The following is a 15533-nucleotide window of genomic DNA, read 5'->3' on the forward strand; positions in this document are numbered from 1 at the left end:
TTTAGAGGTCATTTAATTAACCTTCTTTTTCATTTAATAGACCTCAGTAGGTTGGGTATTTTACCCCTGTGTATATGTCCTTAGAGGACAGCTTGAAGGTGAAGTTTGGTGTGGCCTGTGATTGGCTTACACTTTGAGAGCAGATTGCGCTTTTGGAATTCAAATTTTGTATGCCTCGAGGAGGCTTTACTGTGTAATTTGGAGCAAGTGCTCCAGGGTTTGATTGGGGTCTTCTGCCCCTTTGTTAAAATTTGTATATCGGAAAGTTGGGCTAGTTGCTCAAGAATTGTGAACTCAGGGCTCGAAGCCCAAATTCTGTAATCTCTGTAATTGTACATTTCAAATTGTGTTTCGGCTACTAAGTACCTGTTCTTTGTTATTACTTAATTTTGAAAAGAAAATATAACCTTGTTAAATTTTACAGTAACTTTGATTCCGTAGTTTGAGACTCATTCACGCCCGCACCTTCTTTCACCTCTACCTACCACCAAAACCCGGTAACAAGTGGTAGCAGAGCGTGGTTGAATGGGTCTCAATTTAGCCCCTTTTGACGGCTACACATTGTTTTGATCCGAACTCTAACCATTTTCTCAGTTGCTGGAATTTTTTGACTTTTTCAAAATTGTTTTGTCATCATGCCAGGCCCTCGCGATGTTCCCCATCTTAATTATTTGCGCAAGGAGGAGTTGATATATGAATTGACTATTAGAAATGTACAATCTGGAGGCACGGTTGCAGTAGACACTAACAAGCTTAGAGAGTCCCTAGATTTGCCCATTTCCATCCCCAATTTGGGAGAGAAAGAAATTGATGACTCTCTTTCCACGATCGTCGAGAATATTACTGGGCTAGCTTCTGTAGTTAGTTTTTTTGATGAAAATGATCCGTCTCCTAATCAAATTAAGCGTGTGCAAGGCAGGCTATATCATTTTTCGAATAGGGTTAACGATCTGTTGTCTCTAAAACTGAATGACGTTCAGAGGAAGGAAGCTAGTACGCTCCTGGAAAATATTTCCGAATTATCTAGTAAGGTCACTTTATTGTTGACTGGGGAAGTTCCTCCCAAATCTGATCAACCCACCATTGTGAATGCAGGTAGTGAGGAAGCGCCTCCCAAGGGAGATGTTAATAGGATAACCGTTGCTGCTCAAACTATCTCTGCCCCATTGGACAACGAGCCTGAACGCCGTGCATCGTTGAGTAACATCCGTTCTGAATTAACTTCCTTGCCATTGAAACCTTTACCGACTATGTCACCCGGGTTTAGCAGCTTGCCTCATCCATTGGCAATGTTGCTCAGAGGGATCTCTAAGTTTTCCGTTAATACCACCAGTGATGTAATTTCCTTTTTAAGATTTCTAGTTGAATTTGAATTTCAGGATCATGCTCTTGTGTTTTCTCTTTCTCCATGTCAAATTTTGCAGATTATCTATCCGTATGCTATTGGTATTCTTTCTGATAAAATCGTAAGAGCCATTGCCGAGCAATCATCTATTGAGGATTTCCATGCCCATTTGCTAGCTAACTTCATCCCTGCTAGGGCTAGGTCCTCCCTTATTCAGAAGTACTATTATCGGGTACAGCGCTTGGATGAAAACTTGGCTGATTTCATACAAGACATTAAGTTTTATACCAGGGTGTTTGCTCTTCACTTCCCTGAGGATCAAATTGTACAAGCTATTGTGGAAGGGATTTCACCACCCTACAGGTCATATTTGTGTTTCGCGGCGTGCCCGCAAACTTTTTCTGAACTTGAAGCATTGGCCGTCTCAGCGGAAGGAGTTAGATACGCCGATTCTTTGCGTGTCGCGAAAGAACCCCCTCCTTCGTTTAGTAATACTCGGCCTCCGCCTCGCCGACCAGTCACACCCCGTAAATGTTATGCTTGTGGGTCGCCCGACCATCTGCGCAATAAGTGTCCACTGATCAAGTCTAGTAGGGCATATAATGGAGCTGGTTCAGCACAAGGCTGTTTTAAATGTGGGGCTTTCTCACATATCGCCAAGAATTGCCCAAACTCGAATAGCACCCCCTCCTGCTCAACTTCTGGTGCAAATTCCACCTATGCCAATAATAAAAAGTGACTAGTGGCTTCGGCTGAGTCGACTAATCCATCTTCCCGAGACTCAGCCCCGGGTAAACAGGTTGTAAATTCAGGGAACGTGCAATTTTCAAATTCTTCTTTTGAAGGTCCCAAAGAGTGTCTTAGGATTGCGGCGGATACCCCCGCACCTGTTCCTTTTCTTAAGATTGAGTTAAATAACGAGCCTATAACAGCTCTCTTAGATTCAGGCAGTGTTTGTTCGATTATTTCGGCTGAATGGTATTCTAAATTGAAAACGGTTTGTAAACTTCCTGACTATGTCTCTTCTCCTGTTCAATACGTTTCGGCTAATTCATCTCCATTAGAAATTCTAGGTTCCTTACTGGTCAAAATTCGTGTTTTTAAGTTTACATGGAAAGTTAAATTGTTTGTGGCCAAGCAATTGTCTAGCCCCATTATATTGGGAGCGGACTTTATTTCTCACACTGGTCTTGTGCTCGATCTCCAGTCTAGGTCGTGCACATTCAAATTTGCTTCCAATTGTAAAATACCACTATTAAAGTGTAATTCTGTGTCATGTTCTTCTATTTCGCCTACCCAGGATGAGATGTTGTTAGACCTTAGACATCTACCTGAGGAGCAGGCTAATAGTATTCGCAAACTGTATCAGTCGTTTCCCGAGGTGTTCTCTGATACTCTTGGTGTTACTGACCTTATTGAATACAAAATTGAGGTCACGGATTCGATTCCTGTCCGTTTTCCACCTTATAGGCTATCTCCACCTAAAATGAAGGCTCTGAAAGAAATTATCGACCAGATGTTGAAGGATGGTATTATTAGGCCCTCTAAGTCGGCGTATTCATCGCCTATTTTTCTAGTCCCGAAACCCCAAGGAGGCTTCAGGCCTGTCATTGATTACAGGGCTCTCAATCGGAAGGTGGTGTTGCAATCTGTGCCCCTTCCTGACCTTCATTCTTGTTTTTCATGGTTTCGTAAGGCCAAGTTCTTCACCATCTTGGACTTGAATCAGGCCTATAATCAAATTCCCCTTGCCGAAGAGTCTAAACATCTTACAGCGTTTGCTACGGACTGGAATTTATACGAATACAACCGCGTGCCTTTCGGGCTCCCCACCGGAGCAGCTGTGCTCACTAGGCTACTAGATAGGGTCTTCTCCGACATCAAATTCGAGTACTTATATCACTACTTAGATGATGTCGTCGTATTTTCAGAGACTTTTGAAGAACATCTAGATCATCTGCGAGAAGTTCTCGATCGCCTTCGTAAGGCGGGGTTAACTGTTAAGTTGTCCAAGGTTGCCTTTGCTAAGCCCTCTATGTCATTCCTAGGGCATATTGTGTCACCCGATGGGGTAGCAGTCGATCATTCTAGAACACTGGCCATCCGTGATTTTAAACCTCCCAAGGACATTAAAGGTATCGCCAGGTTCATTGGTATGGTGAATTTCTTCAGAAAGTTTATTCCTAACTTTGCTAATAGAGCGGCGCCCTTAAACCTTCTTCGTAGGAAAGGCATCAAATTTGAGTGGGGACCTTCTCAACAAGCCGCTTTTGAAGATCTGAAATTAGCTCTCTGTAATGCCCCTGTCCTTGCTATGCCTGATTTCTCAAAGAAATTCATCGTCCAAACGGACGCGTCATCGTCAGCTGTAGCTGCAGTCCTTCTTCAAGAGACTGAACTAGGGAGGCGACCCATCGCCTATGCATCTAGGACTCTATCGGCTCAAGAAGCCAAGTATTCCATCTATGAGCTCGAAGGGTTGGCAGTCTTATTTGCCTTAGAAAAGTTCCGTCTCTATCTGGAACATGTCAAATTCGACCTGGAAACAGATAATCAAGCCCTAAGCTGGGTCTTAGGTAGGCCGCGTCGTACTGGTCGTATAGCCCGTTGGGCCATCCGTATTTCTGCCTTCCAATTTGATGTCAGGCATATTAGAGGTACCGAAAATGTTGTTGCCGATGGACTCAGCCGTATGTTTTCAGACGACGTTGAGAACCATGAACAGGTCGACAGTTCATCACCCCCCGAGTCCATGCTATCTGGTGTTAATGCCATCTTAACAGATGCTCCCATGCTTTTTAGGGACATTGAGAAATACCAACGTGAAGATCCGACGCTGGCTCCGATAATGGAAACCCTTTCTTCTGGGGAACATGTTGTCCCTTATGTTCTGAGGAATGGTGTTTTATGTTGCCCTTCGAGGCATGATAAGATGATGAAAGTTGTCGTTCCAGCTGTTCTTGTGCCTATGATCTTCAAGTATTATCATGAAACCCTATTAGGAGGGCATCTGGGTATCTTTAAAACTCGTGAAAAGATTCGTGAAATGTTCATCTGGAAAGGTATGGACGGTGAAATCCGTGAACTTGTAAAAGCTTGTAAATCTTGTTTGCTCAGTAAACCCACCATGTCCACCAAGGTAGGCCTTTTGTCTTCGCATCAAGCATCGCGCCCCATGGAACGCCTGTATATTGATTATGTAGGACCATTCCCCCAGTCAAAGGGTAATGCCAACAAGTTCATCCTTGTGTGTGTAGATGGTTTTACCAGATTTTCCTGGTTATTTCCGACTAAGCTGGCTACCGCTCAGTCCACCATTACTTGCCTAAATTCTATTTTTGCTTCTTTTGGTCCGTGCCAATATATTGTATCTGATAATGCTAAGGCTTTTACATCTAATTTATTTCGTAAATTCTGTTTTGACTTATCCATCTCTCATGTAACTACTTCGGCGTATTACCCTCAACCATCTCTGGCTGAACGGGTTAATCGTAATCTCAGGTCCGCACTGATTGCCTATCATCATGATGATCATTCCAGGTGGGACACGTCCCTGCATTGGTTAGCTTTTGCTTTGAATTCGGCGGTTCATGAATCTCACAAGTTTACTCCAGCTTCTTTGATGTTCAAGTTTGTTCCCAACTCGCCGCTCTCTAACCTCTGGTCTCTGAGTGACATTCTACCCGAGACAATAGATCCGGATAACATTAAAGATCTTTGGAAGAAGGCTAAAGCCAATCTTAAAGTGTCTCATGAAAAGGTTAGGGAAAGGTATGATCGTGGACGGAGACCCACCCCCTTGAAGGTAGGTGACCAGGTGATGGTCAAGAATTTTGTTCCCGCGGGCAAGCTTGCCCCCAGATTTCATGGGCCTTGTATCATTCTTGATTTTCTTACGCCAGTTACGTTGTTAGTAAGCAATCCAGCCACCGAGAGGATATTTAGGGTTCACCTGTCACAGGTGAAACCAGTGTAAATTTTGTGTCAGCTTGCTTCATATAATTTGAAAGGAATATGAAGGTTATATTTTTTTTTTGAGTTCAACTTTTAAGGCTTTCTGCCCCTTCTATAATATTTTGGTCTTATATGTAATCCTCTTGTAAAACCTTCCCCGATCCGTTAAACTGCCATTCTGTCCTTGCCTCGGCCATTACCACGCTCCCGTCTCCTGCTTCATACACACTGTGGCGTAATTTGAGTAAATGCCATGGATATCTGCACGCCGCTGACCCCTCAACCTCCTCACCTAGCCTGTGCCCTCAAAGAAACATGATGGTCCAACACAATTCTGCCGCCTAGCTTTAATGTTTCAGTGCCCCCGCAGCCGCGCGGCGCTGTGCCGCGTTTGGGTCCGAGGATGGGCCCCCTCGGCCCCAGCGAGGACGACATGTGCACGGCGAGCCGGAGCTCTCCTCCCGGCCAAGGCTGATGTGCGGCGCACGACCTGCTACTTGCCCGCAGCCTGTATACCTTCCCCGCGGGCGCGGCGTGTTTCAACACCCCTGCTCCCCTCATAGTGCGGGTGAGCGGTATCTCAGGGTACTTGAGGGGTCCGAGCGGCTTCCTTTGGACGCAAGCTGCAACGGCCGGTCTGGCCATCCAACTTAGCCTACATCAACTACATGGACAGCCACTATAAGAGATGACTACACTTGGGAATTCAACAACAAATTTGGTGGACATTGCAAAATTTTTCATCACATTTTAAAAGATTATCTTCAGAAATTCGCCTTCTACAAACATAAAAACCTTACGTTACCAATTACAACAAAAATTTTGGAACTGAATTAAGAATTTCTCAAATACTTCTGCAATTTATTTTAATATCAACATCAAAACTTGGACTTTGTTTTCAAACTATTTCATGTGTCGCCCCTGGTGGAACTTTTGGGGGGGGGAGGTCTGTACCGGGTGGTACACCTCCACGCCGCTAATTTAAAATGTGCGCCTTTTGAAACTCCTCTGCTGGAGGAACTCTGAACTTTATCTACTCTATTAATTCTCTACCTTCTCAGAAGATGTCACCATGTGGAAAATTTTGAGTTTTAGAACTGTGTCACTTTTGATGTGTTTTTGTTTCGCTTGAAGTAAGAAGTGTGAACTTTCTCTTCTAGAGGACACTACTGAAGATCTACAATAGTGCAACCTAGTGCGGAGTCAAAGAACTATTTTTTGGAGAAAATTTAATTTCAAGAGTTTGTTCCTTGTTAAATTTTTTTCTATCATTGTTTAAGTTGGCAATATTTACCCCTTTCTTCCCCTTGTTATGAATGTATCCAATCCCGAATTTCTTCAATTAATTTCTATCCAATCAGATGTATCTTCCCCCAACTTGAATCTGTTGCGGGGTCCTATCCAATAAAGAGTTTGTGGGAGGGTGTTTTCTTTCCCCTAACGCCTAGAAACTTCCGCGAGAGTATTTAAACTGCTGATTTTTGGGTCTCCGGGCCACTTCTGTTCCATCTTTCAGTGTGTTAAGTACATAGCAGGGGGCGGGAAGCGCCTCTTTCTTCTCCAGCCGTTCAACACAAGGTAATGGCCGATTAATAACTTCTTTCCTTGCTAGCTCAGCAGTTTAACTTTCGGGGCGGGTTCTAAGCGTTCTACCATGTAACCTTTTCCTAAATATAACTACTCTTTTATATATTCTCTTTTAAAGCTTCATATTGGGATAGAGAGTGCTAACCCTCTCGAGCTCCCACTCATATTGTTGTGAGGTGAACTTAGTTTTCTCAACCTATTCTTCGATAACGTAAAACAAAGTGTTCTCTTCTTAAGTCACCTCTTTAGTATGGGATTAGCCCTTGTGTTAACGGCCTAGTGCCAAGTAGGTCTTAATCAAAGGGTACTAGGAGTGCAAGTTTGCCTCCTCCCAAATTGTTATTTTAGAGGTCATTTAATTAACCTTCTTTTTCATTTAATAGACCTCAGTAGGTTGGGTATTTTACCCCTGTGTATATGTCCTTAGAGGACAGCTTGAAGGTGAAGTTTGGTGTGGCCTGTGATTGGCTTACACTTTGAGAGCAGATTGCGCTTTTGGAATTCAAATTTTGTATGCCTCGAGGAGGCTTTACTGTGTAATTTGGAGCAAGTGCTCCAGGGTTTGATTGGGGTCTTCTGCCCCTTTGTTAAAATTTGTATATCGGAAAGTTGGGCTAGTTGCTCAAGAATTATGAACTCGGGGCTCGAAGCCCAAATTCTGTAATCTCTGTAATTGTACATTTCAAATTGTGTTTCGGCTACTAAGTACCTGTTCTTTGTTATTACTTAATTTTGAAAAGAAAATATAACCTTGTTAAATTTTACAGTAACTTTGATTCCGTAGTTTGAGACTCATTCACGCCCGCACCTTCTTTCACCTCTACCTACCACCAAAACCCGGTAACAATAATAATAATAATAATAATAATAATAATAATAATAATAATAATAATAATAATAATAATAATAATACTGGTAGTAACAATAGTAATAATTGTATGGTCTCAGCTACCATGTGCAAACATTTTAATTTGATGCCATCTGAAAGGTATTGCCTTACAACAAAATATCAGTAATTTAGGAGATTATTTCAACGGTATATTTAAGTTTTTTTAAGGTGATGTTAAGACAATTTATCCAACATTTTCAGATGCCAGAGTGGGCGTTTGTTTGACATAACATGAGAACAAATGTTGACAACAATGGAAACTTTTAATGGTATGGACACAAAAGATGAGCAAGATTTGCATCTTGAAATGCTCATGAGAATAGAAGTGGTGAGGAAGCATCCAAGAAGTGAATGTGAATATAGGAAGCCAAAATCTGTAACTGTAAAATTCTTTGTTCTCTGTGGAATTTCTTGCACATCTATTTGCAGAAAAAGTATTTCTACAAGGTCATGGTCCAATTGATCAACTAGTTTGCTTGTTACACCCTGAGCAGAATTTTGTAAGAACACCCTCTTACATTTTCCACATACCTAGTAAGTTCTTCCCCATCCTGCTCCTTCTAATTGTTGCACTGCATCGTCTGTAATTTTAATTGACATGCTTAGATGGTATCCTCTTTCTTCAAGCTGGGTGATCTCTTCTGGCAGAAAACTGAACTGGACTCCAACGAAAATTTAAAAACATTTTATCTGCAAAGAATCAAGAAGTTTCTTAGCTGCTATAAGAAATGCTGCTTCCTTCTCCAGTTAGGTTTGTGAAATATGCAGTGTTGTGAATTACTGCCTAAATCTGTGTTCCCCATCTTGTGGTGATATGCTGTTGAAATAGAGCTGTAGCATTGTCTCCAAAAGTTTGAATTCTTAAAAGGAGCTTTTAGAAAGATCTTCTTAATACTGGAATTAACTTGTCATTGCCCAGGAACAAACATCATACCACTTCAGATAACTTATGAAAATCATGTGCAGTGCAGATTACCTGAATCATCTCTGGAAATAGCAAAGAATTTGCAGCCTTCTTTATGGATTGTACATCATCAGTGTTAAAAGGTAGTATGTTGTTTTGCTGTGTTTTTTCAGGCCATATTAACTTCGGTGAATCTATGAATAACTGCACAATAGCTGAACATAACTTTTTCCAGCACTCGGAAGTGAACAGTGATGCCTTAACTGATTCCACTTCTGAAAAGGAATTTAAAGGTACAATAGTGACATTCTTAATAAAACAACTTCTTGCATCAGTGGTCCTATCTATTGAAATCCTTTTGTCCAAAACTGGACTTTCTGTTTGTTCCCAGCAACGTTGAGATAAATATAATTATGCCTTATCACAGTACCGTGTGTTGTGTAGTATGGGACCATCTTCTGCAACAGCCCTTGCCGCAAACTGTACTTGCCATTGCTTCCTGTGTGCTGTTAGTTTATCGATGTTGTCATTTTTGTATAGGAAAATAGCGAGCTCAGACGATGGGACGTAAAGCAAACTGTAAAACACGCGCGGACACAAGATGTCCGGGACATACCGTTGTGGCATTGGGAGTTTCCCAAATCACTACCATAGGTGACTTAACAACTGGCATATGAAGAAAGACAATTTCTCAGGGCGCACGAAGAATGTATATTCCAGGACTGTCTAAGGAGGAAGAATTGCTGCTAAAAGATCTCAATGCTGCCTATTGCATAAAGCCTTTCCCTGAAGAGATCACCAGCAATTCAAGAAGCTTAGTGAGCTCATAGATAAAAGAGAGAGAGAAATGGCAAAAAATTATCTCTGAGATCACTATGTAGAAGAGTAACTGGAAAGCATGGACAAAATTTCACCACTTATTTGGCATTAAACAACAAATGCAGGCCACTATAATGTTACTCTAGATCAAGTGGCTCATCAGCTAATCATGAAAGGGAAGCCTGATAAATCCATGGAAAAGAGACTCCCACATCTCACCCAGCCAGTAGTTGCTCAACCTTCTCGTCTGGATATAACGTTTGCTCCTGAGGAAGTAATAAACATCATCCAAAAGCTCAAAGTCTGCAGGTTTAAGTGGTGTTAGGATTGAACAAATCAAGAATTTTGGTGCAAAGACCTTGGAATGGTTGACTGATTTCTTCAATTGGTGTATTTGTTCATCACCACCTGAAATCGTACCCAATGGTTCCCCACACCATGAAACCGGTGTGCCTCTCCAGGGTCCTTACTTGCAGATGATGGTCATTCGTGGTAGTGCTGAACCAAGATTCATGACTGAAAATGATGCGATGCCATTTGTCAGCAGTCCACGCTTCATGAGTACGGCACCACTCCAAACGCAGCTGTATGAATTGTAGTGTTAATGGCAGTCTACTCTGGGGACGGCAATTCAGTAGTCCAGCTGCTGCTAGTCTCCAACCAGTGGTGCAGGATGACATGGGGTGTAGTAGTAAGTCCATTACTTGTACCTCAATGGCAGGTGCAGATGTGAAGGCGCTACAATGTGTTTGACATGCAGTATGGCGATTATCCCTTGGTGTAGTCAGACTTGATCGACTGAAACCTTGGCAATGCATGTGGTTTCCCTTATGTTCCCATTCAGTTCAGCATCAGGCAAGTATCACAACTGTATGCCCTAAAGGTCTGGATTTTGCATGATTCGATCAGCCAGTCATGTACAATCTGACAGTGAGGCCCCTTTTAAAATTTGTCAAGTGCTGATAAAGTTGTCTCACACAAGTATGTGGCATTCTCCTTGGTCCTTCAAAGTGCTCACTAACCATTTGACGCTGTGCATGCCCCTTTTATACCCTATCACTCAGGCCCAATAACATGGTGATAACACTAACGCACTCTGGTGGCCATTCTATCCATCACAGATCTTTTCAACTCTAATCATTTACATACCTGCCAATGATATGTACACGTACAAAATTATTGCAACATTGGACCATTGTTTCCAGGTGCTTAACTGTAATGTCAGTGAGTGTACATAAGATCTACCTCTGGCAAAGTCTTGTCTTGCATCTGCACCTTGTTCTGTACGGCTAACCTATACAACCAACTATAAAAATATAAAAATTACTTTTATATGAGCAATCACAACATGTTTCAGTTCTTCTGCTAAACTGAAAATTTGCGCTTTTGCCAGTTTGCTACAGGAAAAATTAATGTGATGAAATATTTTTACATTTGCCTGTGATTATTTTGACAAAATATTGAAAAATACCTGTTTAGTTTTACAATAAATATACTTATTTCCAGGTTTCAAATTTCGATGACCAATGTGATCCCTCCGAGACAAGCCGAATTAGCGCTTTCAACGGGTAAAATGTTCACTACTGAAGAGGCGTTAAAAGTTGGCTTGATTGATGAAATTGCCAATGATAAGCAGGATGCAATTGCAAAAGCAGAGAAATTTCTTGCAATGATGGCTAAAATACCTGGTAAGCTGCCTTTTGTGAAGTGAAATAGGTCTTGTGTACTATTTGTTAAGTTTGTTTCTGTGAATATCGTTGTAATACCGTACAGGGAGTTCAGGAGAAGCAAATTGGGACTTTTCTTTAGTTTACTTCACTTCTTTGTCTGCAGTTGTACGAAAAGTATACCTTCGTGATATTGAAAATCATGTACTGATACACACATTATGGAGTAGGACTGGTATTTAGTCTGTAGCACTTTAGCGCTTACACCTCATAATAATAAGAAGAATAAGGAATTAGGAATAAAAATAAACACCATATTCGATATGCAAAAAACTTAAACTTACAGGTCTACCAAACGACAACTACGGAAGGACGCGGAAGGTGGAAGGAACCCTATTAGGCCATGAGAACGTTATCTCGTTATGGGGAAAGAAAGGTTCTCGACAATCACCCCCAAATGCAAATATATTAACATAAAAAACAACACACAAGTAAAAGGAATAGAACAAGATCAAATTAATAAGTCAAATAAACAAGGTACATAATAATAATAAAAATATAGAAATGCTAATGACATGAGGTACATCTTAATAACTTTTAAATAAAAATGAAATGTTATTGGGCAAAATTGGTGAATGTGAAAATCTAGGGGGAAACTCCAATACGCAAAACAAATATTTACATTACCACAGAAAGTTACATTAAATGAGAAAAGGCCGAAACACAAGAAAGAATTTAAATTAAATCAAACACAAGAATATAGCACTTATCGTGAGGTCGGTGTCCACATGACAGAATGGACCCAAGGCGCGTCTGCTCGCTAACTAGCTCAAGAGCAAAAGATGACAAGCAAGGTATGCTCACAGGGATGAGCCTCGAACCCGGAAATCGGGCAATCAGGAGATAACCAATGAATTTCCCAGGACCTCCACATTCACCAATTAAAAGATTTAATACACCGACCAATGGGAATACACTTCCTTACATCAGCAAGGTTCTAGAGAGTTTGATTGCGACATATAGAAGTTTCCTAACTAAAAATCTACACGTAGCAGTACAAACTGCCTCAAAAGTTTGTCCTTCTAATACACATAATTTCTTAAAGTTACACAAGTAATTTATAGAGTTCACATTCACAAAACAAATAACACTGTCCTTGATCTACAGAAAACAAAATGATAATAAAAATAATTTTATTTTGCACCAAACAAAATTCAAAAAGTTCTTTTAGTCCTCATCCAAAACAATAATTTTAAATATTACACTCAGTCAATTTTTGAAGGCAAAACAAAATAAACAGATTTTACAAAACCAAATGAAGACGATGACTTTTGTCCTTTCCAGTTCAACATCGGTAACATAGCCTACTACCATATGCAGCAAAACAAACTGCTTTGAAATGTTATTTAATTGCATTGGTGTAGTATGTGTTCAAAATATGGACCATCACATGCCACATATTTTTCTTAATGTTTGTCAAGATTATTGAACATGTTGATTAAGAAAGGTTGCTGCAGGAGGACAAAAAAATGATGTTATCTTCTTGCATAATTTGGGAATATTTGTAGGTGGGTCATATGTCAACATGCCCCTGTGTAGGCATTTGGGGCGGTGAGATCCGGAGAGCATGAAGGGTATGGGAATGGAGTTCCACAAGAAATGATCTCCAGAGTGTCATTGCAGAAGGGTAAGTGACTCCTCTGCAGTGTGGGCTGTAGCTCCATCTTGCAGCATCCATTGTCGTTGGAGGCTAAGTTTCTGGCATAACAAAAAATGGCACAAGTCCTCCATGGATAGGGTAATTATGACGTCAATGTAGACTATCTGTGCCACTGTTTCTGGATTCCATGGAGCATCCTTGACAAAACAAGGGCCCAGTATTACATGATTGGACACGGCATACCAAATCATAACCTGTGCACTTTGTAATTGTTTCTGTATAATGACATCAGGCCATTCAAATCCTAAATAATGAATTGGTTTCCGGTTGATGCAGCCATCAAGGTGAATATAGCTTTCATCTGAAAACCTTATGTTACAGAAGAAATCTGGATCCTCATACATCATGGACGACACTTGGCTGCAATACTGTAATCAAACTTGCTCATTCCCTTCTCTTATATGCTGAGCAACTTCAGTGCAGTATGCACATCCACCAGCTCTTTAAACATCTGCTGAACAGACCTATAGCTCAAACCAAGTTTCAGCACGATGTTTGTCATAGACGATGCTTTGGGGACTCTAAGGCCTGTTCGAGAAGTTACCAATGATACTCGTTTGTGATGGCTGTTCCTGGGTGACCTGTTGTCCCGTTTCGTTGGCATAAGACTATGTCACCCCTACTTAATGATGCTACGCTCCTAATTTGATCGTCATCGGATGATGCAGAGAATTACAACAGACTGGCTAACACAAGATCAACAGGCATGAATACAGTAAATAGGTACATCACCAAGTAACCAAACTTAAAGTAAGGAAGTCCTTTTGTGAAGCATGCTGAAAGTCCACCCAAACAAAATTAAGGTAGTGAACCTAAGAGTGTAGTAAAGTTCTGACCACTGAATGATACACGCTTTCAAACTTTTAAACAAAATATAATTTGAAATTTTTTTTTTTGCTAGGGGCTTTACGTCGCGCCGACACAGATAGGTCTTATGGCGACGATGGGATAGGAAAGGCCTAGGAGTTGGAAGGAAGCGGCCGTGGCCTTAATTAAGGTACAGCCCCAGCATTTGCCTGGTGTGAAAATGGGAAACCACGGAAAACCATTTTCAGGGCTGCCGATAGTGGGATTCGAACCTACTATCTCCCGGATGCAAGCTCACAGCCGCGCGCCTCAACGAGCACGGCCAACTCGCCCGGTAATTTGAAATTTAAATCTATTAATTAAATACAACATTTGGAAAAAGTTAATGAGTTCATAAAAATAGGTTTAACGAAAAACTTCCAAAACTTAACAAGGAATAAGCATGGTGAAAATTTAACTTTAATTAAATGGAATCCTGGTTCACAAAAAAGACAAGATCATGAAAATAGAGAAGGAAATTACAATAGAAAACCAAATAAAACTGATTACTTAGTTGCACTAGAATTCATGGAATTTTCCAGTGAAGGCATTGACACACAAAAGAACCCAAAATTACATAAGAATAAAACAGAGAAACGGAATGAAGAAAAGGGGAAAAAGGCACAACCAGGATATAAGATCCTCCAACATTAATGAGTAATTCAGTACCACTACGTCGCAAGGACGGAAATAAGAAAATTAAATACGGTGAAATAGTCCCAATAAAATGCACACACGAAGATTAAAATTGAAAACATTAAGATTGTAGTGATTACTTGGATTTGATTACTTGGACTTGGAAGACGGTGAGGAATTGTATATGTTTGTGTTAATTTGGTATGTAATGTATTTATTCATTTGTTTTTGTCTCTCCTCGGTATGTGAATTTTGGAATTGTTTGATTTTCGTATGGCTTGAAGATTGTTTCTTTGTCGTGGGTAAGATTAAAGCAAACACCCTGTAGTACACGCGCCAGATCGGTGTGGGATATTTCTGGTTTAGTAAAGTTGCATCAGTTTCGTAACTTCTTGAGGCTTCTCAAATGTTCTTGGTCAGCACTAATTTCTGAGCTCTAATTGGAGAAAATAAACGTAAATGTGATTGGTAGGTGAAGGAAAAAGATCGGACGCTCATTGGCTGTTGTAAGTTTTCCTAATTTCTGGAGAGAAGCTTTTCGCTAAAGCCCTGCTCTTCCAAGGCGTCTTTTCTGTTTGACCAGTGAAGAGAAAGGTTGCCTTCAAGGTAACGGGTCTTCTTGGCCCCTCCACCGGGTAAGCACTTAATTGTTTTTCACCTTTCAGCTATTTATTTTCAAATGTAGTGTTTCATTTAATTTCTCTCACCGGAGCTTACCCGTGTTTTCCTTCAGCTTCCAGATTTAATTAATATGACTTAGCCTTTTCGGTAAGTCGCGTCACATTTGTAAAGAGACAGTTCCCATTTTGTCGTTTTCGTAAATTATGTTCAACGCCTTTCGATGTAATTATAATTTATTAATTTCCCCTTGGGGCTGTCTCTTAGTTCTGCATCATCCTAGATGTATACACCTTTAGGAGGCTGCCTACTAAAAGTGCGCTGCACTAGGGTAATTATCTTAAATTATCTTAATTTTCCGTATTTTCTACGAATAGCCTTCTAAGGGCATGTTACTTAAATTTTATTCCTTCTGACAGTTTTATGTAATTTAAACGTTACGCCATGTGTGAAATTTTTCAACCTAAAGTCGTATAAAGTAGTATCACTGAATTTGAACCTTCTGGGTAATCATTGTAATTAGGGTTTATTTCCGTTTCTTAAAAAGT

At 40.7% G+C, this 15533-nt stretch overlaps 1 protein-coding gene across 3 annotated transcripts in view; it reads left to right on the forward strand.

The window, feature by feature from the left end:
• LOC136878891 (enoyl-CoA delta isomerase 1, mitochondrial) overlaps window positions 1–15533 on the forward strand; it is a 204695-nt gene that overhangs the window by 148895 nt on the left and 40267 nt on the right. For all 3 annotated transcript variants that reach the window (XM_067152473.2, XM_067152472.2, XM_067152471.2), the window contains exon 6: window positions 11005–11186. In XM_067152473.2, coding sequence (XP_067008574.1) covers window positions 11005–11186 — 182 coding nt within the window. The remainder of the gene's footprint in view (window positions 1–11004; window positions 11187–15533) is intronic.

This window comes from Anabrus simplex, chromosome 8 (genome assembly GCF_040414725.1).
Source record: "Anabrus simplex isolate iqAnaSimp1 chromosome 8, ASM4041472v1, whole genome shotgun sequence".
In the NCBI taxonomy this organism is placed as follows: domain Eukaryota; kingdom Metazoa; phylum Arthropoda; class Insecta; order Orthoptera; family Tettigoniidae; genus Anabrus; species Anabrus simplex.